General features: G+C 37.7%; 1 protein-coding gene across 3 annotated transcripts in view; it reads right to left on the bottom strand.

Annotated features, from left to right (window-relative positions):
* Positions 1–273: 273 nt before the first annotated feature.
* The window catches only part of NEDD4 (NEDD4 E3 ubiquitin protein ligase), a 53083-nt gene continuing 25852 nt past the window's right edge, over positions 274–27504 (bottom strand). For 2 of the 3 annotated variants that reach the window (XM_071568226.1, XM_071568224.1), the window contains 24 exons: positions 20455–20505; positions 19578–19639; positions 18480–18582; positions 17658–17827; positions 17029–17146; positions 16738–16905; positions 14871–14936; positions 14172–14291; positions 13522–13728; positions 12475–12552; positions 12184–12238; positions 12036–12094; positions 11072–11137; positions 9676–9905; positions 9067–9188; positions 8902–8972; positions 7239–7334; positions 6177–6250; positions 5961–6021; positions 5356–5415; positions 5149–5256; positions 4476–4572; positions 2199–2271; positions 274–2121 (listed from right to left, as the gene is read on the bottom strand). In XM_071568226.1, coding sequence (XP_071424327.1) covers positions 2019–2121; positions 2199–2271; positions 4476–4572; positions 5149–5256; positions 5356–5415; positions 5961–6021; positions 6177–6250; positions 7239–7334; positions 8902–8972; positions 9067–9188; positions 9676–9905; positions 11072–11137; positions 12036–12094; positions 12184–12238; positions 12475–12552; positions 13522–13728; positions 14172–14291; positions 14871–14936; positions 16738–16905; positions 17029–17146; positions 17658–17827; positions 18480–18582; positions 19578–19639; positions 20455–20505 — 2418 coding nt within the window. In that variant the 3' untranslated portion in view covers positions 274–2018. Of the gene's footprint in view, positions 2122–2198; positions 2272–4475; positions 4573–5148; positions 5257–5355; positions 5416–5960; positions 6022–6176; positions 6251–7238; positions 7335–8901; positions 8973–9066; positions 9189–9675; positions 9906–11071; positions 11138–12035; positions 12095–12183; positions 12239–12474; positions 12553–13521; positions 13729–14171; positions 14292–14870; positions 14937–16737; positions 16906–17028; positions 17147–17657; positions 17828–18479; positions 18583–19152; positions 19182–19577; positions 19640–20454; positions 20506–22755; positions 22768–27504 lie in introns of all 3 variants that reach the window. The other variant, XM_071568225.1, reaches the window with a different exon arrangement.

Below are 27504 nucleotides of genomic sequence, written 5' to 3'. Positions count from 1 at the left end.
TATGAGTTTATGATTCTCTGATACTCAGCACCACCAACCTCTCCTTTCCCAGTGACCTTGAGCTTTTATAGAAACATGGTATGAATTTGTCAAAGGCTGCATGTCTAGGGAGCAGAACACTGGGAAATGGTGCTGCAGCATCTTAAAACCTGTATAAAAGTAGCAGCATATTGTGCTGGAACTGCTGCCATGGCCCACCCAGGAGTACTAAAACTACTGAATTCTTGCTATTTCAAGACTACAGATTTCTACTTCAAAGAACTGAATCACAACTTATTAGAATAAACTTTTATTTACCGCTCTCAGGATCCTTATTTTATACTTTAAAGTATGCAACAAAACCTGCTACATTCAAATCTATACAGATTTACTGATATATCATTCACGTTTTACAAAACTGCATATAGATTTGGGAAATTTGTATAATTTACCTTTATTTACATGTAATATTCTCAGTCCTAATGACCTAGACAAAGAATAAAACAAAGTGGGATTGTAAATATCCCTTAAGACCCATTAACATTTGTTACATAATTTACATATCTTCAAAGAGAGATGTGCTACACTTTCTTCTTGCATATTTATAAAGACTGTGACTAAACAGAAATTTGCTGGCCAAAGCTAGGTACTGTCATTTCCTCAGATCATAATAAAATGTTAATTGGCATCATAATAAAATGTTAAAATTTGAGCAAGCCAAGTACATAAACCAACTTTTTTCGTTTAGAACCAACTTTGCTAATCATATTAACTAGCACTTGCTCAAAAAAATGTTAACATTAATACAAAAAATACCCACATTTACAAAAGAAATCAAACCAATATTTATATGACAAGTTGATCAACAATAAATTGCACATTGTTGGTTATGACTTTGGTTATACTGTCTTAACAAATTTGGTTTCTAGACTAACAGTGGAGAAAAAAATATAAAAATGCAGCTGTAGAAACTAGCAACCTGTAAACATATCACAGAACCAAATTCTGCACCTGATCACGTGTGCAGAACCTCCATGCAGAGCAGAGAAGTTTGCACACACGAGACTGCTGAATTTGGCCCAGAAAACCCTGTAAACATGTTCTTTATTGTTATGTAGTGCAATACTGCAAGAATGGATAATAAAGGCCTCTAACTATCAGTAACTAATATTGAGTGATATCCATACAAATTTCACTTGATTGATTTGTTGCAAAAGGCTGAATTGAAAATATTATCCATCATTGAACTACAAATTTATCAAAAAAAGTGATGAACACTCAATAAACAAACATCAGTATACAAATCCAAACAAAAAATGGATATAATTTCTCATTACAACTCAGAATTACGTTGCTTCTCTGTTTTGTATAAAAAACTTGGGTTTGTTACACTGTTTTAACAAAAGCAAGGTAGAAACAGAAATCTAACAAATGTGTCAGTGAGTCAATGTTCTGCAAACCAATGGCTGATAATGCAAACAAATGCTTTCCAATGTGTTACCTAATATGCTGAATTATAAAGTGCTTAGAGCAGATCTGTTGTAAACAGGCTGAAGCAGCACAGATTATGATATTGCATTACATGAAGTTTGTTGGGTTTGGTGTTGTTTTTTGTTTGGCTGGTTTCTTTTTTAAACAGTTTAACAATTTCAGTTGTTCCTCTTAAATCAGCAATTCAAATTTAAATCCTCTGCAAAGATTTCTTCACAGCTTTACTTCAGTAGTTTACTGCAGGACAGTCTCAAATATTGTACAAGAGGCAACTGCTTAAAAAACATTTTAGTTTTTTACTTACTTGACACTGGCCTGTCCAATGTGTATATTGTATTTATCAGCAAATTACAGAAAACTGTGGAAATGACAAAATACTTTTTCAAAAGTTAGTGAATTTTTAACACTTACTTATTTTACATGTGATACTATGAAGATTCAATAGCCATGTGACTAAATACAATGGTAGTCCCTGGAAAATTCAAATTTGTTTGTAAACCCTTCAGATGAAATTGCAGCACTGGACCAATATAATTTATGTCTGTGTCTTAATCAACCCCATCAAAACCCTGAGTGTTTTCAATCGCTAGAAGAAGTTTATCCCATAAATCTTCAAACGAGTCGTATGGAGGCAAATCCAAGCGATTAAAGCTGAAAAACAGATGAAAACTCTTAAATGTCTTATCACTCTTACTAAAGGTTACAATTTATTTAAATTAAATACTTACCAGGTATGAGCTCTTGGCAGTTTTTCAGGGGTGCCCCACTGTTCAACTGTGAACAACTGTGGTCCATTTGAACCTGCAGAAAAGAATGCATCCATTTTCACCCTCTTATGGAATTGAAATTAAGAACTATTTTGGTTTTTTGTAACCTGACAGTAGTAGGAGCCAGCTATATGAATCAAATCAATCTATACTCAGTAATGGTCAATAATCCAAATTCCCTTGGATTTTAATTATTTCTTGCTATACCTTAATTTCAAGAGACTTTTACACCATAAGCTCAGATGTCTAAGACCTAAATGCATATGCAGTCAATGGCACTGAAAATTTTAAGGAGAAAACAATTCTATGCTGTATAAATTCTGCATGTAAAAAATTATGCATTTATCACCATGTGCCAAGTTATATAACCTGGTAGAAAGCTCTCAATGCCCACCTTTACCTATGCAACACCAGAGCAGACCAACTGAGAACTTTTGAACCAAGGATGTTCTTATGCACCTCAGGGAACATTTCTGGCTAGCACATGCAGCCCCAGCTACCTCTGTGTCTTCAACACCTGTCTTGCAGCATGTCCTATCTGAATGTTTTTTGGACCTCTCAATTCTCACCAAGGAGATGCAAAGGGCATTTTGTAACCATTTCCTTCAGTTGCTGAAAGCATTTGTATTCGTCTGGGGAAGACTATGTAGTTTAAAAGAACCCTCAATCACTGTCTTGCCAGAGAAGGTCTGTTCAGGGTCCTAGTTCTCCAGGTTGGGAGGATTTGCTCCTGGAGTCCAAGTACTCCTGTTTTGGGAGCAGAAATGCCTCTCTGTGCCACGAGAGGGAGATCTCCGCCAGGAAGCCGAACCCAGGGCTGCTGTAGACGGGGGTGGGAAGGGAACAGCCACGGGCCAGCAGCAAAGCGCCACGGACCAGCACGGGGCACTGCAGAACCCCCTGCAGGTCCTCAAATAGAAGCAGGTACAGGAAAGGTGATTCTGATCCTAACTGCAGATTAATGAGGATGGTAAAGCAGAAATAACCATAAGAGAAATAAACGAAGCACTGCACGAGACAACCACTAATTGAATTTTTCACTAATGAGTGAATTACAGAAACTGGGACTTGGTCAGAACACTGCCCAGGGATATCCTAATGCCCAGGCAGAAGGAAGCCAAGAGCTTCAGTAGTTTCCTTCCCTGGATAATTCCTTAGTTCTATCTCTAGTAGGGTTTTCAGACAAATAAAGCAGAAGTCCTGAGGCAGCAGAATTCCTACTGGGTTCCCCTGTGACAAGCATGTGCTGTAACACCAACAGTGCCAAGGTGCAGGTGCAACAGCAGGCACATGGCTCAAGTTTGCTGAGGGCAGTGTCCTTCCCATTGGAACTCACAACTCATTTACTGATGGAAGAGAAAAAATAAACCGAGTATTTACAATAAAAATGAAGACTTGGAGAAATGGGGACACATGGTGGGTGGTATTTGTTCACAACTCTTTTGTTTCATAAACAAATTAGTGTCTTGTTTATAAAGAAGAAAATGTTTAATCAGTAGGCAAATTAGGCTATTCGGTCACTTGCACAGGATCTCAAGCACTTCCAGCCTTAATAAAGTAGTCCAGCAGAAAACATAATAGCTGATGGCAGCTGCAAACAGGCTCCTGTCAGCAGAGCATCCCACCCTCTGCAGGCTGCTCTCTCTGCCTGCCCCTGCTCGATCCTCAGTGGCTTTCTGGCTTTACTATTGAAGTTGCTCCCCGCTGTCATCTGCCTGTTTCAGTCTCTGTGCTGTAGGTTCACAACTTTTCTCCTGGCATTGTGTTTAACTCGTGTCATTTCCGTGGTCCCCCCTGGAGGATGCCCTTACAAACAACTGCATCTGTACAACCATGGCTTGTGAGCAGATAAAAGCAGTTGGGGAACTGAAGTTAACTGCTGATGCCAGCACGTCTTTGTAATCAGATCTTGGATAACTGAATTTTCTTTAAGCTCAATCATGTGTTAAACAGGATTTTTGCAGCTCTTGAGAACTTTAAAAATCCACATTCATTCGAGAAGTCCTATGCATATAAAAACTTCCAAAACCAGAATTACAACAAAGTATTTACAGAATATGGGACAGATGTGTGATCTAAGTGACTCCTCTCTAACTCTGATTTTATAACTGCCAGCATATACTGATTTTTTAAGCAAAATCTGAAAAATAATTTGCCCGTGTGTGAAGTCAAACATCAGGACAATTTTGGTTTCAGGTTCTCTATTACTTAATTGTGGAGATAATCATAAGTACTCACCATACAGCTCAGCAAAGCCGTTCATGGGAACACGGGATGTGCCAGTAACAAACTGAAGTAATCGTATTCTCTTTTCAGAGTCCATCATTAAGACTGCCTATGTAAGATAATGATTACAATTAAAGATTTATTTTTAAATTGAGGTTTTAAGCTAGTAGACTTATGCAACATAGTATCTACCTCTGAACCATCATCTTGGAGATACACATACATTGTTTAGTGATACACTGCCTATTGCTGAAAGCTATGAAGTCAACAATTTTTTAATGGTACTGTAACAAGAGAATGGTTACTGGCTTAGCAAACTGTTAAAATACTTCCCTTGAAGATTTGGCCCCTACTTTCTTTGAAGTTTCCTGATGCTATGAACTGGCAGCCAAATTCCTGTAACTTATTAAACAGAAGAGTTTAACACCTCTTTAGTGTAACTGTGCCAGAAAAACCTACACAGATATATCTTTAACCCTAGTCAGACACGGATTTTTTTTGAAAAAGCAAGCATCAGTATTGTATTTACATTCTTACCATCCACCTCATCTTTAGTTTTCTTACTTCCTCAGGAATTTTAATGGTCAAATAATATTTACCTAACCTATTGTTTAATCACACAATAAACTAGCAGAGCAGAAAGGCAACAACTTTTGAGTAGAAAAACATGAGAACTTCACAATACCTTCCAGAACCACTGTATTACTTGATGGTTTATGTTGTAGCCATTTTTGTATTTTGTATGTAGTTTCCAATCAGCCACATCCACATCTCCCAATCCACACATTAATAACTACAAAGATATAAAAAAAAAAGAACAAAACCCACCAAAGTTTAAGTCAGTAAAATTAAGTTTTAATGGAATTTGCTTTCTTTTCCATGATACACTTACCTCTAGCTCATTTTCATCAAAAAGTTTAATCAGGTCCTGTGGTATTAGTTCAAAAAAGCCCTAAAAAGATGAGGGGAGGTTTTAAAGATCAAGTCACCATTATTTATGCCTTTTTATTCATGGAGAACGATATTCAGAGGCTTTAATAAGCAGAGCCAAAGCAATACATCAAATACAGATGTTTGGACATCAGTAGTCTCCAGTTTGGTTATAGTACTTTCAACTCTGACTTCTCACATCTTTATTGTGCAACACTGAGTGATGAGTATGGAAGTCTGAATATCATTATGCAATACAATTTATACAAATAAGGATAAGCAACCTAGTTTAAATCAAACAAATTAAGTTTCATTTCTCCAAAAGTCATTAAATAGTTTGCATGGCAGCTAAGGCTGAAAAATCAGCAAATTTTTTAACATGAATTAAACACCTCAGTAAAAATATATCAAAAAGATTTTTAAGTCTGAAATATTTCAAAGCTGACACTATAAAAAGTATCACTGCCTTTTTTATACCTTACATTATTTACATAACCAAATTATCTGTGGGTCTTCAGGATGTCCAAAAAAGCTTAATATTAGATGTAATTGTAATTAAAACTATACCTCTTTAAAGGCTGTCATTTGCTTCTGTACTCTGCTCACAAATCTCCACTGAATTACAAGACTATAGAGGAAAAAAAAGAAGAGAGCCAAACCATTTAAAATCAAAGTGACTTATATATCCCAAGAACAACTTCCTTTTGTAAATAAAGCCAACACAACCCCTGCCTGTAGAGGGGAATCCAGTGAGATACATTGCACACAGCAGCCACTACTTACTGAATGTAGTCTCTCTTGTTCTTGTTGGTGACAACTATTTCTGATCCACCACTTTTCAGTTCATGTTGATGGGTCTAAATGTAACACAGAGAATGGGTGTTAAATGAGATGGGCATGTAACAGAATTCATATGTTAATATCAGGTAATTCAGGTAACTCTTGAACACTGCAGAACTTGAAAACTATGAGAAACAGATCCAGCTTCACAGGTCATGGAATAATATAATTTGGGATCCCAGACTGCAGTGGGTGAACCTCTGCTACAACAGCCCACCCAAGTCAGCACACAAGTTCCCAGGAATGTGAATCTCGCTAACTGCATATTCCATGACCCAGCTTTCTCTTACAGTCTCAAGGAAAAGCAATTATAGAACCACTTCAGCAACGGTCCCAGTAAGTAAGTGAATCAATATGCATCTCTATTATATAATGATTTATACTACTAGAACCTCAGGAGACAAATATTTGATTTTCAATTGATCATGGATGTACATTTTCATTGCTCCTACTTAAGATCAATGTAGTTACACAAGACTACAAAGGTTATTATCCTACTTAGATCTAGTTGGCAGCTGTAATTTGGAAATTTTATACAAAACCAGTGGTATTTCTGCATGACTAATCTTAAATAGTTTTCTACACAATAATAAACTCATTTATTCTACAAGTTTCTAGTACATATTAGAGAAAAAACATTATCTCTCAGTGATTCCAACCATTTTCAAAAGAGCTTATCCTTTTCAGCCAATCAGATAAAAACAACTTTACTCCAGATGAAGCAATGGACTGTGGATATTAGTCTTGGGTTGCCTTCACAGCAACAGCTACATTTCAATGCAAGTATTATTTAAGAAAAAAGCACAAGCAAGTTTTTAAAGCTCTGCTTATTTCCAAGTCCTTTATCACATCACAGACAGGTTAAAAGCACTACATGAGCAAAAAGCAGCTGAGTGAATGAAGGGGTTTTCTTAACACCATACATATAAAATCAGCTAATTTCACAAGTCAAATGTGGTTTTTTTTTCATATTTGATCTATTCTACTTTACATAAACATACTGACCTGACCAAAAAGTTCCTCATCAACTATAAATCTGAGGTCCAGTTCTGTTGGGTCATTTTCAAGAATCCATCTCAGAGAATTGTAATATTCACTATCCTAAGAAAGAATTACAAAATAGTAAACAGAAAATAGAGTAGCCACCTTTAAAGCTGCAAGAGGTTCCACAACAACCCACTGACTGCTGCTACCCGGGTAATGATCTACTGCCTACTCTGCAATTGAACAAAGCTCTAAAGATGTTTGAAACCTGAAGACTCAGCAATCTATGTGAATGTCTCACACAGCAAAATAGTGATGTCACAGCACTATCTCAAGTAATATATTTTGGACTCTGTCTCTCATCCTGTATTCATCGTCCTTTTATTATTAGGCATTACTATAAAGAGCCTTAGGAAATGACAATTAAGATAAAGCCACCTGCATCTTGGGCTGCATCCAAAGCAGTGTGACCAGCAGGTCAAGGGAGGTGACTCTCTCGCTGTCTCCACTCCTGTGAGACCCCACCTTGAGTGCTGCCTCCAGCTGTGGGACCCACAGCATGTAAAGGACATGGAGCTGCTGGAGCGAGGCCAGAGGAGGACACAGGGACGCTCTGAGGGCTGGAGCCCCTCTGCTAGAGACAGGCTAAGGGAGCTGGGGGTGTTCAGCCTGAGAAGAAAAAGCTTTGGGGAGACCTTAGAGCACCTGGCAGTACCTACAGAAGGACTACAGAAAATATGGAAAAGGACTCTTTATCAAGGAGTGCAGTGATAGGATGAGGGACAATGATTTTAAACTGAAGGAGGGTATATTTAGCTTAGATACTGAGAAGACATTCTTCATTGTGAGGGTGGTGAGGCCCTGGCACAGGCTGCCCAGAAAATCTGTGGATGCCCCATCCCTCGAAGTGACCAAGGCCAGACTGGACAGGCCTTTGAGCAGCCTGGGATAGTGGAAGGTGTCCCTGCCCATGGCATGGGGGTTGGACATGGATGATCTTTAGGGGCCCTTCCCATCAGCTATTTCATGATTCCAGAGTACTGAACAAAAATAAAATCAAAACACAGGAAAACCCATACCCAAAAAATCAGGACATATCTATTAATCTATTACTCAGAGACAGACAGGAACTATACTCTGTAATCTTAAAGGGCAGCAAAACCAGGAATAGATGAAAGAGATCAAATGAAAATCACTTTGGCCATTACTGTAGATAAGAGCCATTATCAGGCAACAAACCAAATAAGAAAATTCTAAGGGCCGTGTTTTTTCTCTACAAATGTTACACTGTATCACTCAAATATTTTCAGTCTCTGAAAGTATAAGAATACAATTATTTTTAATAATCAAAACCACAAACTAATGTAAAAAACAGGTTAAGACAAGGATCCTAAAGATATTCATAAGCAATTTTAGGAACCCTAGTGTCTAGAAATATTTGAAGAAAACAGCATAGAAAGTTTAGAGTCAAGTTTCCAATAGAGCTCAACTGACTTAAACCTAAGCGTAGGTCTTTCATTTTCACTGGAAGTTTTAATTCCTATACAACTTACAGACTTACAAAAGATAGAGCCTAAAAATTCTTTAAATCATGTATTTTCACCCTTCTCAGTGTCAATAAAGATATATATAAAGAATTAATATGAACATGAAATCTTAACAGATGATAAAGCAAATTACATACCACAGACTCCATATCATGTAGTGTTATTGGTTTTTGGAGCATCATCTTGTAAAAAGGACGAATAAAAAAGGCTTGAAAGAAGAAGGAATAAATTCAACAGTATGTAACTTGAGATTCCAAAAAGGCACAATATTAATATAAATATTACATAGAATAAATACTAACCATCCAAAAGTTTGCCATGGTAAACAGCCATTCCAGCCACACGACCTATAAACTTGAAATAAGAGAGATGATCTTCATTGCAAAGTCCAGAGTTTGGATTGATCTGCAGAGTATAGTTATCTCTGACGGTGAAGGAAGGCACAGGGAAGAGAAAGAAAAACACAATGTTGTACTATTGGAACATCTGAAAACCTGAAAGACATCACTAGTTAAATCAGTTATTGCTTGTCATGATGTTAATATCTAATACTTAACAATACTCAATAGAAGACTATTAGCATATCAGAAACAGCCACCATGTAAATTAGAGACATACTGAAGAGATGGGATTAACTGCTAACAGTTTTAAAGCTCTGCATCATTTGTGAAGTGCTGCCTCTTCTGTTAAGCAGGAGATGGCCATGCAAGCATCATATGGCTTATGCGGGACAATATTCTTCTGCCAAGCAACAAGGTGCAGATTACTGCATTTATTAACACTAAACCCTCCTGTGCAGCTGCAGGTGGGAGAAAGGGGCAGTAATTCTCTTTTTAAAGAAAATACAAGAAACACAATTGGTGTGCTTTTCCTAGGAAAGTTGTCATGTCTTCCAGACCTGTATTACTTACGTAGCTGAATATTCGAACAATCCATAATAAGGATTAAACATTTCTTTAGAGAGAAGGAAGAACCATTCCCTGGCCACTCCTCCATAGTCTAAACCTTTTTCACCATCAAACTCAATCCAAAGTCTTGCTTTAAGAAAATCTGCTCTCTTTACAGCTATAATTCTTCTGTAAGAATCTTCAAGGATTGTTGTGCGATGAATTTTCATTTCAAATCTATTGGGAATATCACTCTAAAAAAAGAAAATATGAAAACATAGAATGGAAGAACAAACCCCAGCATTTTATAGCTTTGCAGAGTATGCAAATGCTGTAAAAAGACAACTTGGAAATATAACAAAATATGATTGAGAAAAGGTTCTGTTTACCTTGCAACTAGCAAGGAAAGTTTCAGGTACTAAGTTCTATTTCATACTAAGACAATACAGTTAAAGGAAGTTCTTACCAGTAACAGCATATGGGCAGTTGTTCTACATGCAGCAAGACATGGAGTTTTTTTTGACACTGAACATTCATCATATTGCAAACTTGATTAAAAAAAGCTCACAGTTCCTACACAGAATTATTTGGAACCATTTACCTGGCTTATTTCACCTTCCAGTTCAATATCCTAACTATAAGTACAGGTGTCCCATTCCCTTATATAAGAAAAATCTATGGTTGTATTTAATTCTTAAATTACCATGATTGTATGGAGTGGCTGAGCTGTGTATCATTTCTCAGATTAATATAATGATATTTGACTGAATGCCAAGCTTGTTTGACTAGGAACACAAAAAATGAGGTGCATATATAATTATGTGCAACTTACATGTCAGCTCAAAATGCATGGGCAGACTTGGTAGGTAAAAGGTGAATCTAAATGCAAAGGCTATTATTATGTATGTAAGATATCTCCCAAGGATAAAAAATTTGATTGCACTTGTGCAGAGACTCATTGTTATCTGGCTGTCCAGATGCTATTTACAGTCTTTCATGGTACATGTTATAAATATACCTGGCACTGCCACTTCAACCTACAATTTGCCAATGAGATCTGTAAACTTCAGATTTTAAGGCTCTAACAAGTTATTACAGCCATTCAGCCTGATCAAGATGACAGCACAGATTTCTACATGGACAAGCTAAAACTTCCACTTTCATATTCTGAAAAAACCCTATTATACACTTTCAAACTTCTGTTGCCAGTCTACTTTCAGGCTCACAGCTCTTTGAACCTTTTGGAATTTCTACCTTTTCAATTAGATTGCTTGCAGTCTCATCTCTGCATAAAGTCACAAACCTTGCTGTTAGATTAAATGCTAACTGTTACCAAGTTACTGCTCCACTAAGCTAAACTTCCCTTTGTTTAGGGGCATAAGTTTCTTAACCTTCTGCCAGACTCCTACTGATTACTAACCTGTTTCTTCAACTTCTTTCTGAAGAATTCATACTTCCGTTTGTAGTCCCTGGAGTAAGGCACAGCCTTTGTGGGGGAAAGAAAAAACAAGAAAAAAAAGGAAAAACGAAAAAGAGAAACTTTGAGATACTCTAACAATTAATATAATATAAACTAGTCTTTGTCTGTGAAACACAGACAATGCATTTAAGTTCTGAGACAACAGGAATATATGTTTTACTGAGTGGCACGGGGGACTTTCAATTTATAAACATCTGGAATGAAAAGCACTTCTGTTCAGATCAGTTCCCCAGCATTTATGCTGTGGTTTCCCAGGAGCTGATGTAAGTGAGGGATCAGTGAGTGGCCCAGATCAAAGTGACCCAAATGCCTTTGGTGACGTACAGAACGCATAGTCTTTCCCTGCTGTATCATCAGAGACCTGGCTACAAACACCTCTATTTTCCATGGGCAGAGAAGGCTGTTTACATATGTGGGCTATTAATAAACACAGATATCAGCTGAACACTAAAACCTATCTATAATTATAATGTGTACCAGCTTTGCAATTAGTCCTGGTGATTTTGCACTTCAGAGTAAGTATCAAGGCTAGATAATTATTTTTCAATTGGAAACTAATTTCATTCCTTTTTAAGAGATTCTGTTTCCTTTCCCCCCCTTTTTTTCTCGAGTTTACGTCTTGAATTGCACGAGTGTGGATGAAAAAAAATGTCATTTTTTTCACCCACTTTAAATCCCTCCCCCCACATCTATAAACTACCAACCATGGGAACTGCTTTTTCTTTCTGGCATTTAAAGACCAATTCCATGGAAAGCTTTCTAAACAGTCTTCAAAAAATAAAAAAAGCTTTGTTCAAAGACCCTGGAAGTTTCACCTTCTAGACCAACTAATTGTTAACAAGAGTTCAGATTCTATTAACAGTATTCTTGAAAAATATGAAAAACCTATGTAAGGAAGGCTTACTGGTCCAGTTATAGCCACATTCTGCAGTCGAGGATCCTCCCATTGTGTTCTCTTTGTATCTGCAAGAAATTTCTTAATTAGTTCCATTAATTCAGATAATGTTCAGAAATAAAATGATGAGTGCGACAGAATACTACATTGTACATACTGTGGTTTATGAAGAATATTCTTCCATCTGTGTGAGTTCTCTCTTCCCATCCTGGCTGTAAGAAGGTGACACTTTTATTACAAATTTCTGATCATACAGTTTGCACAGAACTCAACATGACCTGCAGTTGTGGGCATTCCCCCCTCCATCTACTGTCAGCACTGGGATTCAAAATATAGTATTTTTTGTAGGAAAAAAGCAGGCTTCATTTTCTCATGTGCAAATTTCAATAGTGCTAATTTACAGTTAAATTGTTTCATCTGCAAAACAAGTACAAAATGGTTTTCTTACAGGTAGTGGGCCCAGGTCTACTGGATCTAGGGAAGTCTTTCTCCTCGAATGACCAGAAATTTTCACTCTTGGATCTTCCTTTGAAAAGAAAACAAGCAGCACATTAGAATCCTCCTGCTGTTTTGTTCTGCTTTAGATTTTTCCTCTTTATTAATGACTGTGTAAAGAATGTGCCTAGGACCAACTAGGTAATTGTTGCACATTCTGCAGACAGAGGAACCCTTGGGGATTCTCAGTACTGCAGTAATTTACAATCATCTAGGGACCTCTCACGTTTTATTTACATACATATAAATGAAACTCCCTCATTTAACTCAATTTTTCTGTAATTGAGTCAAATTACTTTCCACATAGTTTCTGGCACTTCTTGTGCTTTTTGGGTTTGGTGGGGTTTTTATGTTGTTCAGTTGCTTGGTTGGGGTTTTTGGGGGAGGTGGGGGGTGAAGGTGGTTGCACTAAATGAGTTCTTTCCACAATCTTGGAGAAAAGAATAGTCACTTTGAATCCCTTTCTCTCTCTCCCTTTCATCTAACAGTAATAACTGATCTACTCCTGAAATGCTTAAGTCCATCTAACAACACTGCCAAGTGGTGTGCAGTGCCACTCCGTGGGACTGCAGCTGTACAACTCCCTCATCCACAGTGTAGCTGCACCTGGTCTGCTTTCCTAAGTATTCACGGTGTTCCCTATGATAAATTCAAAGGTAATGGATTTCCTGTTGAAGCTAAGTTCACAAAACTGATTTCTGGTAACAGCACATGTAAGCTATCTCAGTTTGACAATGTCATTTAGGAGGTATTTTACATCTGCCAAACAGATTTCTACATTCCTCCTTCCAAACTAAACTTTCAAGTGCCATTACAGCTAGAAAAACTGATAAAATACATATAATGAGTAGAAGATTAAATTCCTTGCATTTTTATTACTTATGCTCCTTAACAGACACAGCTACCTTGGCACTAAAGATATATACAGAAACGTGTTGAAAGCAGCAAAGTTTGGATGCAAGAGAAACTAGAACTTCAGTCCATGAGAGCAGTCCATTACCCATGTTGTAGTTTTGGTATTGTGGTCAATAAAGAATGGTCTCCCATTGGGTGCATGTCGGACTTCCCAGCCTTTAGGGAGGAACCCTTGCTCCATTTCAGGCTGCTGCTGAGGAGACTGTTGTGACGAGTCACTGGATGTTGCTTGTGGCTGTCTTCCTACAGAAGTACCCTGTGCAGCTGACACCTGACTTGTTTCTGGAGCAATCTATGGTCAAGGACAAAAAAGCCCCCAAAATCAAATCAAAGCCACGTAAAGCAATGTAATTTTAATACTATCCTGTATTTTTGACTTATGGAAGTAGTTCCATAAAGCAAGTGCCAGACAGTACATGTATTTGTTTCATCTAATATCAATAACATTGACTAAAAATCAATGATCATGCTATCAAGGTTAAAAGAAGCCTTTCAGTCTTTTCAGTCAGCTGTCACTCTAGGAGGCTTTCTTAGTATACTCATAAGTAGACTGATCTGCCATTAATGTGACTGTTCCTAACTCTCCTTGCAGTCTCTCAGATATTTTACATAGTCCTTGAGTAGTTTATGCTGTTTGTATGTTTTATTTCACAAAGAGGTCTCTCAACTTCTCTTATGCCAGATGTTTAAAAGGTTAAATGAAAAAAACCATCAATAAATTAGATGACACAGTACCTGTACAACTGGCTTTATCCAGGTAGTGGTTCTAGAATTGTGATCTATATAATATGACCTTCCTTTGTCATCTTGTCGTTCTTCCCAGCCTGGGGGCAATCCAGATGAAGTAGGCAGTAACTAAATATTAGTAATAACAGATGAAAAACAATTAAAAAACCTACGAAACTTACTGTGAAAAGGTTTTCCTCTGTCAAATTAAAACAACAAAATTATAATCCAGAAGGTTCACGACTTTTACAAACTGGATAAAATAGATAAGAAGTATTTGAGTCCTTAACTGAGTAGTTTGAAGTAACAGATTTTTTGTTATTTGTTTATTTAAAATTCAAGCTCCTCATGTAAAGGATTCATTTATAAACTTGGTTTAGGCAGGGCTGATCAAACCTAGTACTTCTGGCTAGGAGCTCATGGCTTGCAGTGTCACCATGAAAACATAATGTAATGTGGTACAGATTTTAATTAAAAGTAAACAATTATAAGGCAAACAAAACTTGTATTTTCATGAGAAGACTACTTCCTTCTGCAGGCTCTGCCCATGCTAATGATAAACAAGGTTGGAACATGAATGCTTTGACTGAACTAGACTCATAACTGCCGTTTTGTCAGGGAGCTGCTGGACATGAAAGGCCAAATCTCACTTGAAATGTTGACACATCATACCCCTAAAAGCCTTGTGTTTTTTGGAAGATGACGTACCACTGGATGTGCAGGCTGCTCTTCAAGTCTGTAGGTTTGCAGACTACCTCTTCTGCTGGAATGGTTCTTGAAGCAGTGAAGAGGAATGACAAGGTATTAGCTGTTATTGCAGCTTTAAGGATGGCAGCAAACAGTCAACAATGGTTATCACACTTCAAACTCTTACAGTTTGCATCATTAACAAAGTGTTGATTTTGTTTTGAAACACTGATTTAAGATAAAATTTTTGAAACTCCTGTTTTAACACTGCTAGAAACACTAAGTTCACACTGTCTCTTGTAGTCTTAAAACAGAGTTAATAGAGGCTTGTAAAAGCTCAGAAAACCATAGCAACAGATGTTTTGGCATGTAAAACCTCAGAGTTAATTACAACTAGTTCCATTACAGTTGAATTTACAGTATAGAACTTACCGTGTTATCTTGTCAGTAGAGTAAAGCCTGTGGTACATCACCACTAACACACCTTCCCAGAGAGTAGATGAAGTGAATAATGACAAGATATGAGAGTCTGAGACAGCCAATTTGAGAAGAGCAATTCAATCCTTGGGCTTTGCATAAGCATCCACCTTTCTGCCTAGAGCCATATTGAGACCTCATTTGCTACAATTAAGAAACTGTATTTCATCTTGCTCCAGAATTTCCCTGATTATTTGTAGGATTTTTCCCTATCTACATATCCTTTTAGGATACTTCAAATTAAAATCACAACTAAGTTTTTAACATTTTTTTAGTGGGCAATGGAGGTGAAGTGAGGCAAGACTGTCATCCTTGCGGAATCTGGCAAATAATTTGAACATTAGCCTCTATCTTTGCTCAGGCCACCCAAGCAAGCTGAAATAACAGTTTTCTTGCTACACATTGGATGCTGAATAGCAGAGATCAAGTAAACTCTTGTTACTCTCACTTGGCTAATTCCAGCAACACTATGATGCATTTGTACAAACTCAGATGGACACTGTCAATTCCAAATTTACACGTGAAATGACACACTTAACATCACAAAAGCCAGTGATTATTTCAATACCCAAGTCTAACAGACTAGATGGTCTGGGTCACCTCTATAGGCTTTCCTCAATGGACAGTGGACTTCTCATCACACATCAGGTTACAAGGCTGTTTGGGGAGCTCAGGTTTCATAGGACAGCTAAGCCTATTTCATTGCTTGCTCCCACCAAAAAGACAAGCTTCACGCCTGGCTATGTAGTCCTGCTGCTTTTTTTGCCACAGCAGCATTAGTCAGACAACCCCGCATGCTGTTTCAGCTTGCTACAACTGCAAAAAACCAGAGCTGGGCAAAAGAGAGAATAGTTTTCTGCTGGGTTAACAAGCTGGACAGACTCACCCAGAGGTCAGACGAGTTTCACAACTGGCACAAGGGCTGTGAACCATATGAGCAAGCTCCCTTTTCCACTGGTGTGGAATCTGCAGGTTTGTTTAGCCCAATCATAAAACCTTATCTCACTATTCACAGTGAAAAATGGTCTATCAAGACTTGTTGTAGTGGGAAAAGTAACCCACATAGCACAAATCCTTTAGAAATAAGCTGTCAGGATATGGACAGCTTTCCTCATCCAGTTTTCAGCAGCACTGTGACACTGGACTAAGAGGTAGATTTATACACTGAAAAGTATTTCACACAAGCCTGTTTCAACCTCAGGCAGAAATTCATAGAAGCAAAGTAGGGAAGAATAAAATGCTTGTTTAGATGGGTTTCTATAGTAAAAAGACTATTCTCAAAATCTCTGCATTCGAGATTAAGTTAAAAAATTGCTAAATGAAGTATTTATGGATCTAATTACCACTAGTAACCTTTTGTGCAAAATATTGTTGCTATTTCTACATTAGAACAACAAGAAAAATAATTTACAGTGTAGGCTGTTGACTGGCCAGTAGCTGAACTTCCAGAGGTAGTAAGTCTGTTGCTCAATTCTTCTGCAAGATGAGTCTGTATATCACAATTACTCTGCGAGAGAGGTATTTGAAGGTTCTGACTGCTATACATTGTTGCCTCATCTTCAGTTATAATTTCCCAACTCTTTAAAAAGAAAATAAAGAAAAAAGGTAGTTTCAAGTTACAATTAGTTAAGACAAGTTTTTTGAGCAGATTAGATTAAAAAGCCACTTGCATTTCAGAAACATTCTGAGCTTTCTCTTTTACCTCGGGGGAATCCCTGTTGTCCACGTTCTCCGTCTCCTCCGAGATCTGTCGCCGGTGTGTGAACACGTGCTGGGCCTCCAGCTGCACAGTGCCAGTATCTGCCACAGCCACGCTGTCCCTGGGGGTGAGAGGGCACAACTCAAGCCACAGCAGCCATGCTTGATCTTTCAACAGCAAGCCACAGCAAAAACATACATCACAGAAGAAGAAAAAGGAACAGTCTGGACTATATAACTTCATGTAAACTGTTTAAAATGAACAAGCATCCATGTGAATGTGAATGCAAGTTAAACTAAGGAACCAGGTAGCATTCCAGGGGGAAAAAAACTGAGAAAAGTAAGAGAAATAATTTAATCAAGTCCCTGACAGGAAGGAAGAACCAGGTTTAAAACTGAACAATTATTTCCTTTCCGTAACTATAGTTATTATGTCTTTAATTGCAACCAGTTTCTATTTGAACACATACTTCCAGAGCAAAGGAAGCGCACAGTGCAGTTAAAGTGACCTCCAGCCAGTGACCATTGCACATGGGCTGGAAAGCTAAGCTAGAGAAGGCTCTCTACTAATTCTCCCTTGCTTTCAATGTAACTAGACCGAACAAGACTTGAATTTGCAGGCCAAAGACATACTGAGCAGTTGGTCTTTTCCACTGTGTTCTTCTGAATTCATGATTGACATAGTAGGTCCTGCCAAGGATGTCCTGCCTTTCTTCCCAGCCTGAAGGCAGTGGAGGAGATTCCTGCTGCTGCTGCTGGGGCTGGCTGGCAGCATCTGGTTGGTCCAATATAATCCACCCAGGCTAAGAGATACAACAGAACTATTTTTAATATCACCACAGCTGAAAAATGTACTTCAATTTATTAAGCCACTCCCTCCCCTTTTAATTCCTTCCCTTCATTATATCTTAAGCCAGTAAATTCAGCTTACTGTGTTTATTTCTCAGGGCAAATTACGCATGCAGAAAGCTTATCTTTAACTCAAGTTCCTTAAACATATTAGTATCAAAAGTTGTTTATTCCAGCAAAACAATCAGCATTCACAGAATACATTAACAAAGTAAACAAATGTCATTCCCTACACATGCTGCCAATGTACTAGGCAGATGAGCATCCCCTTCTGTAACACAGTTTAATTACAGCCAAGGTGGAAATGCTGAACAGAGTGAAATCTATACAAGAAATCCATTACTGGATGTGCTTACAAAAGACTACATATATGAAGTAGTTAGGATCAAAATATCCCTATGAATTGGAGAGAGTTGAAATTTTAAAACCAGAAAGATGTTGTGTCTGTCTGGGGTCAAATGACGTTAAATCTACAACAGAAACTCAGACTTACAATTTTATGTCAGATACAAGCAATTGCTTCTAACTTGTTTGTTTCTAAATCATTATTTATAGCTTAGTGATTACTAACATTCAGTTTTCAGCAATAAACACATTTTCCCCCACCTCCAATTCTTCAGCCTGTTCTGTGGTTTCTTCTTCAGACCCATTGTTTTTAGGTAAGTAAGTCATTTTTAACCTAAGGTGGCCTTTAACTCTTGATTTATGGCTGCAGAAGAGAAAATAAAATTATCTTATTGCACACTTGTAAAATTGTTCCCTGGAAATATAACAGCTGAAAATGCACAACTAGAGGATTATTCTTAAGTTTCTCAACACAAATTTGCTTTTTTATAATTAATTGAGTTCTATAATGGTATTGAGTTTTCAGATTTCTGGATACAGCTTAGTATTATGTCCATAACTGGAAAACTTTCTTTCCAACTCACTCTTCTGAAAAATTCCCTTGTATCTAAGGCTTAACAATAAAGAACAAGAACTACTAAAATTCAGAAAGTGTAAAATACTTTAAAAATACGTGTGCTCCAACATGGCTGAGGAAGATCTATAGATGCAACATGTTCTGATGTTATTTCTAAATTGGAATCACTGTCTGAAAAATATTGCCATGCATTTAATGTATTTTATTTCTAAATACTAATTTATTTCTAAAATCTGCTCAGATTTAGGTTAAGAAGCAGCATTTTAAAAACAAACATGAAATGCCTAACACTGTGTCCAAATGTTACCTATAATTTAAAAAAACCTTGTCTTTTTTAACATAGGCCTTTCTAAATACTTTGCAGCTTTCCAGTTTAATTTCCGATGCTTATAATAAAAGTCACATGAAACTGTTCACATGAAAGAGACAAACAAAAGGGACAGGAAGGCAGGAAACAATTTTAAGTTGAAAAGGGATAAAGGAGTTAAAGCATAACACTGGTCTCAGTTTTCACTGTTCAGTGAAACAGTAAATTGGTCAGATGAAGTTACAATGCAAATTATATCATGGCCTGAAGAAAAATGATTTATTCTTACCAAATAATCTGTAAGTATTTAAACAAATTCTGACTTTTTAGCAGAACTGCAATATCTTACAAATGCACGCTCAAATTTCTTTAATGGAGACAGAAAAGCTTAGACAATGTTTACAGATTCATAACTAATTACACAACAGCATTGTTTAGATATGAAAGTTAGAATTTCCATGTGCTATTTACTAACCTTCTTGGATGAAGAACAAAATCCTTAAATGTATATGGTCTCTCCATACTTGGATTTTCTGTCTGGAACAAGACAAGATTTTTCAAGACAAATCTTTATCAAGCACTTGAATTTAAATAAAACTACTAGAAATTTACAACTGATTTCTTTAAAGGCCTTACAAAATTCTAAAATTTAAATTACAGGTTCAGGTATAGGAGCAGCAATACAGGCTTTAATCTTCATAATAAGAGTAGTGCTCTGGTTCAAGAAAAAAAATTCCCTTTCTGGGTCTACATATCCTATAAAACAAAACAACAACTGCTCTTGGAAAGGTTTTGCCATGATTACTATCCTGTCTTTAAAACAGTTGCTGATAGAAACCTGTAAGTATCTGCTAACGTTTTAACACCTCAGAAGAAAACGAAAAGTTTGTTTCAGTGGTCTTGGTGACATTTCTTTAAAACTAATCATGTGCTTTGCAAAAGGAATACAAAAACCAGAAAAAACATGTCCAAAGCAACACAAGCTCTATTTCCCACTTACCCTCTTGTATCTGGTTACGTGAAAAGGAACATTAGAAGTAAATTTATAGATTTTAAGGAAAGTATTTTAAGAAATTACAGTAATTACAATCTCTTCTTATCTTTAAGACTGTTAATCTATGAAAAAGCTAAAAGCACTCCTAACTTGTAGCAGCAGAAACCAACATCTAGACCCAAGGTAACCTACATTTTTTAATAAATATCTAAGAAACCCACAAAATAAACCAAACAACCCACAGAGCAGGAGAGTTTGATCACTTATGAGTACAGTATTTCCTTAGATGACTAACAGTGCACAGAGAAATATTTTTTCCCTTTCACAGTCTTTAAAGAAGCAAACAAAAAATACAAACCGGTAACTGATAAAGAGGAATATCCACTTGCCCAAGGAAATCATCTCGAGTCTACAGAAAACAAAAGCAAACAAAAATCAGAGACAGCTGAAAACTGCAAAGTATTTTAAAAACAATGTTGTGATGCCCTGAGAGCACAGCAATGCTCTCTAATACCCTGAAGACAGCTTTGAATTATGGGCAATAAAACCAGCTCTGTACAAAACAGGTTCTGACTGACCCAACACTCAAAGCCTTGGACAGTTTTGCCTTCCTCAAAACAAAGTTTGAGGGTGCTGGGCTGCTTATTAAATCCTATAGAGTAATGTTAAAAAAACCAGGAGAGTTGTGCAGCAGCTCCAGTATAAAGATCGTCCCAGAGGACTGTCCACCTCAGAGCACCTGACAATGTCTATAAGCCCAGGCAGCTGTTTAAAACAGGCATGTATAAACATTTTTTTCCTTTCCAAATAATACAGCTACTGTCAAAGATAACATGAAGCAAAAATAAGTTTAATCTGTGGTAAGTGCTTTGGAAGTTCCAGCAATTCCAGTGCTCCCAAGCCTGGCAGCAGCAGCAGCTTCGAGTTTGGCATCAAAACCAGTTATAACTATGAAAAATTACCTTTTGTCTACACATATTGCACAGAATGGTTTTAACAACTACTATCTGACAGATTCTGCCCTGTCTTGGATGTTTGCACTGTCTGACTACGACCAGACTATGAATGCAGCAGCTTCACAGCCTGATCCCCCCCACCGTCGCTGCCAGCCCAGGGCACTGGCAGTGCACACTTGTCACTGCACAGGTTACTTTGGATCATTGATTTTTGCTTGCCAAAGAAATTAGAACTTTAGTAACCTATGTAGGTAATTTCAGTATTCACCAGTAATCACCATCAACAAAGAACTCGACTTCTTGCAGGATTCCTGGAGCATATGCTGAGTTGCTTCAAATTCATCTGTGATTTGAAAACCTTTGCAAACCTCCACAGAAGCAGGAAAATGTATTATATGGGTCATTTAACATGAAGACATCTCTGCCCCTGTGCTGAAGTCAGGATGGCACAGTCTTCTGAAGGTATGTATAAACCTATGGCATTCTAAAAAATCCTCCACTGCAACAGGACTGCACTTTTTTGCACAGACTGAGTAAGGAGCTGTGAGTCTTCAACGATGTGGCCTGTGCAGCCTCTGGAATTATAGGCTTTCTGGTTTTTCCAGCTAACAAAAGATGTGCCCATTCTTTCCCAAATCTGTTGGTGTACCACAAGCTTTTACTCAAACTCATGACCTCAGGATTTTCATGGTGTTCATCCATAAAACTTTTTCACCACAAAGCTCTGCATCTTGCTCACATCTATTCCCTTCATCCCAGGCCAAAACCATGTGTTTCACCTTTCTTCTAGCACAACTGTATTTTAATTTTCAATGCCAGTATTTTACAGTATTAGAACTCCAGTCAAATTCTGTCTTTTTTTTGGTCCCACTCTCCATTCAAACAGCTCTGACATTAAAGGCTATAGGTATTTCTTGAAGCAGTTCTTTCTCCCTTAATTCCGGTACCTTTTTTATTTAGCTTTGTTGCCCTAAGTTTGTCCATTTCATCTTTAAATTACACATGTATATGGAGAATCAGTGCCTCATAATTGTTTCTAAGTTTTACACCTCCAAAAAGCAAAACTCAACTGCAGAGCTTGCTGTATGTGGTAACACACTGAAGTTTAGAGATACATAACTTCAAATTGAATTTGCAGCAGGGATGTCTTATGTTCAGATTTGAAGGAGTGAAAAGTGAAAATAAATACAAAACACCCAACTTTTAACTTCACAAACTCCTTAGAGATAGAAAGCTACAACACATTTTCATACCTGAGGAGGCTGAGGCTTCCCTGCCCCACTGAAGAAAAGCTTTCTGTACTGTTACAGACCACAGGTTTCTGCAAAAAAATAGCTATCATTTTTGCCTGGGAGGTTCTTTTTAAAATGGCACGGCACATACCTTAGACATGTTAAAAGGCTTAGTATTTGTAAAGTTCTTGGCAATCCTCAAGTGGAACATGCCTTCCAAATAAATTATTGGAACGTGGGATAGAAGTTTGCTCTATTTTAGAAAACCTCAGAACACTGTGTTTGTTACCAGCATAATTTGAGTATGGGTTCCTGTTATTCACTTTATTATTCTGCTGTCTTTCCTGCTATTTTTAGCAGAGCCAGCCTCGATAACCAACCCTTTAAAAGTACTTTCTCTTCCAGCTAGAGAGTAAAATCCTCCAGTAGAGATCTCTGCTGACCTCCAAACAACTAAGAGATAAATCAGACAGCAGGACTGATCTCCAGCAATGTGCCCCACAATGCCAAGCTGACCAACTGCCTTCAAAGGAGTGCCAAAGAAGCTCCAAAACAGACATGGCACACAAGAACAACTAAATGCCAACAGAGACAAAACTGTTTGCATCTCTGTTTCATGAGAGCAGGCAAGACAGACAAGTGGGTCAGTTGTTCTTGTCAACTTCTAATTTCTGAACAGCCAGAGAACTCAAACTTTTGCTTGCCAAACTGTAAGTGTATACACCTTAAATAACGATACAGTCCATTACCAGAGAGGCCTTGTATTTTACTGATTCCCTGGTTTAGTCTATCAAAAGTTATTAAAAACATGTGAGGACAGACAGCTGCTGTACACAATGCATTTAAAGAACTCCAGTGCACTGCCAGAGCGAGCATTCAAAGAAAAGCACCGAAAGAAAATAATCCATCCAAAACTCATAATCTCTTTTACGAATATATACTTAATAAGCTTTAATAGAATTTAGACTTTTTTCCTGCAATTCCTACCAGAAATTGGATAGAAACAGATTTTAAACAGACGTGCTTATCTGAGTGAAATGCTTAAGAGCAGTACTGAGAACATTACCCATCATTTATCAGGTTTGAACAGTTAGCTGAATTCAATGCCTTTCTTAACTGCTGGATTCACCACAGAGCCTTTTGAGACAGTTCCTCTGTAAGACCAGGGCATTGAAATAACAGGTATTTTCTCTACCAGCTTCAGTGACAAATATTTGGTGGTATTAGTGCATGAATTAGAATCCAAGCATATTCCCAGTCTTTTTCTGACTGAACAGGCAGCTGGTTGTGCACAACTTGGTCTTTGCACAGAACTCTACAGCTGTATGGCAAAATGTGAAAACATACAGCGTTTATTGGAGGGAATGTAAGTATCAATTCAAATTGAAAAAACAAACAGTGATCTGGACTATAGCTGCTTAAGAAAACAAGAGCTCAATAGATCCCTTATAAAACCAACATTCTTCTTGCTTAAACACCCAAACATCAACATCAGTTACAAGCTTGATGAGAATGAAAAAAACTTTCCTGAGCTACACTAGTAACTTGAAGTATTTTTCTTTTCATGCTGTGCTGAGTATATTACTTGGTTCTCTTAAACTCTAAATTGAGAAAAGTGAGCTTTTTTTCCCTCCAGAAAATACTGCCAAGCATATGCTATTCATCTGGGAAAGTAACAGTTTCAAAACAGCAAAATTGAATTATCAGTTAAGATTGTACCAAATGCGTGGATTTCAATGTAATGTTTTCTCTCTCTTGCAAAGCAATAAATACTTGGTTGCATGGAATTCCTTACAGTCCCAGTCTCTGGTGTTTTTAGGGAGGAGAGGTAGATGCCAAGGAGATTTTGCTTTTTTAATGACACGTAGGTATTTCTTTTGAGTTGGCATCTATGATACTGAGATACAAGACCCCCCAGAATTTCAAAATAGAGAAAATACGTCCTGTCAGATCAAGGGTTATACACAACTTGTGTTTCTCGGGACCATCAGCCCTGCTGGCTGGTTCAACAGCAAGGTGTCAGCACAACATGCCTCAGCAGTTTTACATCTGCTTAACAGACAGCATTTAGAAATGACACTGAAGTGATTTTCACTAATTCTCCCTCACTTCCCAAGTTATTTTCAGAGGCTTATCTACAGACCAGAGCAAAAGCATCATCTGTTTCTTCATTTACAACTTACACGCTTTATATAGAACCAAAACATTACAGCTTCCTTAAAAGTGCATATTTAGTCTACAGTAATTTATAACAACATTCATATATTAGTCCACTCAGTTAGGGCTACTTGGAGAACCTGGGCTTGCAAGTTCAGTAACAAAGCAATTTAAGATAGCTTTTTTTTCACACAAGAATTCATTTGCACATGGGCCACATGACATGAAGCAGTTGTCTAATATAACCAAAGCATAATTCAGCATGGCATAAACAAAGAACACGTCAAAAGTTATTAATGCATTGGTTTTATTCATCAGGAATTTGAGTTCCTTTGCTTTCATGTACAGATGTGTCAAACAAACTACCCTATAAAAAGCAGAAATATTACATTTTATGAAAGGTCAAGAGCCAATCCACACTTGTCTCCTGTGTGAAACCTGCCAATACTCACCACAAAAAATTCAGAAAATGGTACCAAATATTTAATTAGGTACTATTTCAACAAGTCATTCCTGACACCAAGTCAGTTATCTTCACAGTAGTTGCATCTATTTGTGAAAGCTTTTGTGTTAAATCTTAAGACTTGAAATAAAGTCTGAGAAACAAACTCTGGTAGTAACAATTCCAGGTGCACTTTTACCTTCACCATTTAACATTATAAAGCTTAAAACGCTCAAAAATATGTAAAACCCTATTAAATGTTAATGTGTAATTTGCTCCCTGAAAAAACAATGGATAAACCAGATACTGCAGATGTTTATCACATTGGCTAATTAAGAGACTCAGCTGAGGGACTTATTGCAGTCAGTCAACCTTTTGCTTTTCAGAGCAAGAGGGAACAAATAGAATTAAACACCCAACAATGTACTTGTCTCCAAAAGGCAGACAGACTAATGGAAAATCTCTCTGCATCATGGTCTCAGTCCTGGGAAGTTCATGCCATCCAGTACAGTGTCTCACAAAGGCACAAAGTCACCAAGGCTGTCCAAGTACCCAACCGCTCCTAAGAGCGGGAACCTATGGCAGGGCTGGGTGGAGGCTGAGCAGCCTCACCCTGCTGCAAAGGGATTCCACCCATTTTCAAAAGCGTTTTTAAGTCTACTTTTGATTCAAATTCAACATCAACACTAACTCAGGACTTCCCTGTGCCCTTGCACCAGCACACAGCTCGTGGCCAGTGCCAAACACGCTCAGTTTTCCACGCTCTCCTGGACTCCGTGTTAGTCCTCGGCCACCCCTGGTGGGAACAGGAGCCTCAGGTCCCACCTACAGACCCCCCCAGCTCCAAGCCGAAACCTGCTGTTGCCAGGCCTAAATGGAGACACATGACTTGGTGAGAGCAGAACTTTGTGATTTGGTTTGTCTTAAGCTCTGCTCAAGCTATAAATCCTACCTGTTCAAACCAGTCTGTGTGGACTGACCTTGGAAGCCTCAGCTTCAAATGGCAAAGGCAACAACAACACAAATAATCCAACCACAATTAGTTTTCCAACAAAACCGTATTATAATTTATTTCAGACAAGTTCAACAACATTAGTAAAGTTACATTTCACTTCCCACATTAGATATGGCTTTACTGGCCTATAATCTGCCACATGTTAACCACTCTAGATTTGTCTTTTATAAGGTAAATATTTGTCCCAAATTGAGCTTACTAGAAACAATGCTTAGCACAACAACAGGCTAAGGTAGAAACTATATTAAAAAAATAAGTAACGTTCATAATCAATTCTGGAAACTCTTTTCCTTCAAAAAGCCCCTGTGCTTTCATGTTACTGAACAAGGCCTTCCTCCCCGTTCTGCTCGGAAAATCACGGATTGCCGGAGAAATCATCTAGGTCTGAAAGAATCCAGTTCCATGTTTCTTCCAACATTCCTCTTACTGAGTAGCTGGAGTGCGCCATTTGCATTTTAATACACCCTAATTTCAATGACTCCAATTCAAGTTTGTATGTAATTTCAGCCAGGAACTTGCTGATGTCCTTCTAAAATTCTGCTTGCTTATGTTACAGTTGATACAGCGGAAAGCAGCCCAAGGTCTCAAACAATAATTGCATCTATCTGTAGACTTTTCGATTTATTTTTATTGTAAACTATCATGACAGGAAAAAAAGAGTGATGCGTTCTCTTGAAACTGAGATGATTATAGATCCATAAACTAACACTGAAAGGAGCTACAAACATTTTGCAGGCTGCACTCCCAAATCAGCATGTTCTGTTTGTCACAGAGAGTGAGGAAAAAAGTTCACTTGAAACAGAGACAGTCAACAGAAATGCAGGACAGTCACCTTCAGACAAGGGTGAAAGTTTGAAAGGCCTGAAAAGGCCAATCGGTTTGATTACTTGCTCTAATCTGTGAAATTCATCCACTTCTGGAAATGAGAAAACATGTGTTAGAACACTCTCAGCCCGGGGTGAGGGGACAGCATTGCTACCACTTTATCCTGTGTGGCTGCAAGGGTTGAGCAGGCACCAAAGAGCCTGGGAGTCAGATTAACACCTGCCTACCCTTGCATCCCTTCCCTGTAATGGCCAAGAGCAGATGCTTAAGGAATAATAAAAATAGCAGTTAAGAATAGTACTTCCTTTGATATAACCCCCAGCTTCTAATGAATGACTGTGGGCCTTTGGATCCTGATGTTAAATACACATTGAGAATGTAATGCTATTCCATGGGCTTCCTTCAATTTATTGAACCTCTTCTTAAAATCCATTTCTACTTTCAGTATGCACATCTTGAGACAGTGAGCTCAGCAACACGTACAAGAACACACTTGTTTTGCAAGAGTGGAGTGGAATCTGTTCAAATTCACCTCCCTTGAACTATAGTTTTATAAACTCCCTTTACACCACCTCTTTTTTTTTTTGGCAAAGCTGAAATGCCCCTGGTCTCTCCTCAAATAAAACTTATTCCAATCTTGTGACCCTTCTTGCTATTTTTTGAGTTCTGTTACACATGCTTCTTGAAAAAGGATGACCAGAGGTATGCATGCCATGCACCTATGTGGATTTGTACAATTCCATAATGATGGCTTTAAATTTATTAGTTTATTTCTTCCCTA

Source organism: Pithys albifrons, chromosome 13 (assembly GCF_047495875.1).
Source record: "Pithys albifrons albifrons isolate INPA30051 chromosome 13, PitAlb_v1, whole genome shotgun sequence".
Lineage (NCBI taxonomy): Eukaryota > Metazoa > Chordata > Aves > Passeriformes > Thamnophilidae > Pithys > Pithys albifrons.
This window is presented reverse-complemented; position numbering and strand designations above follow the sequence as displayed.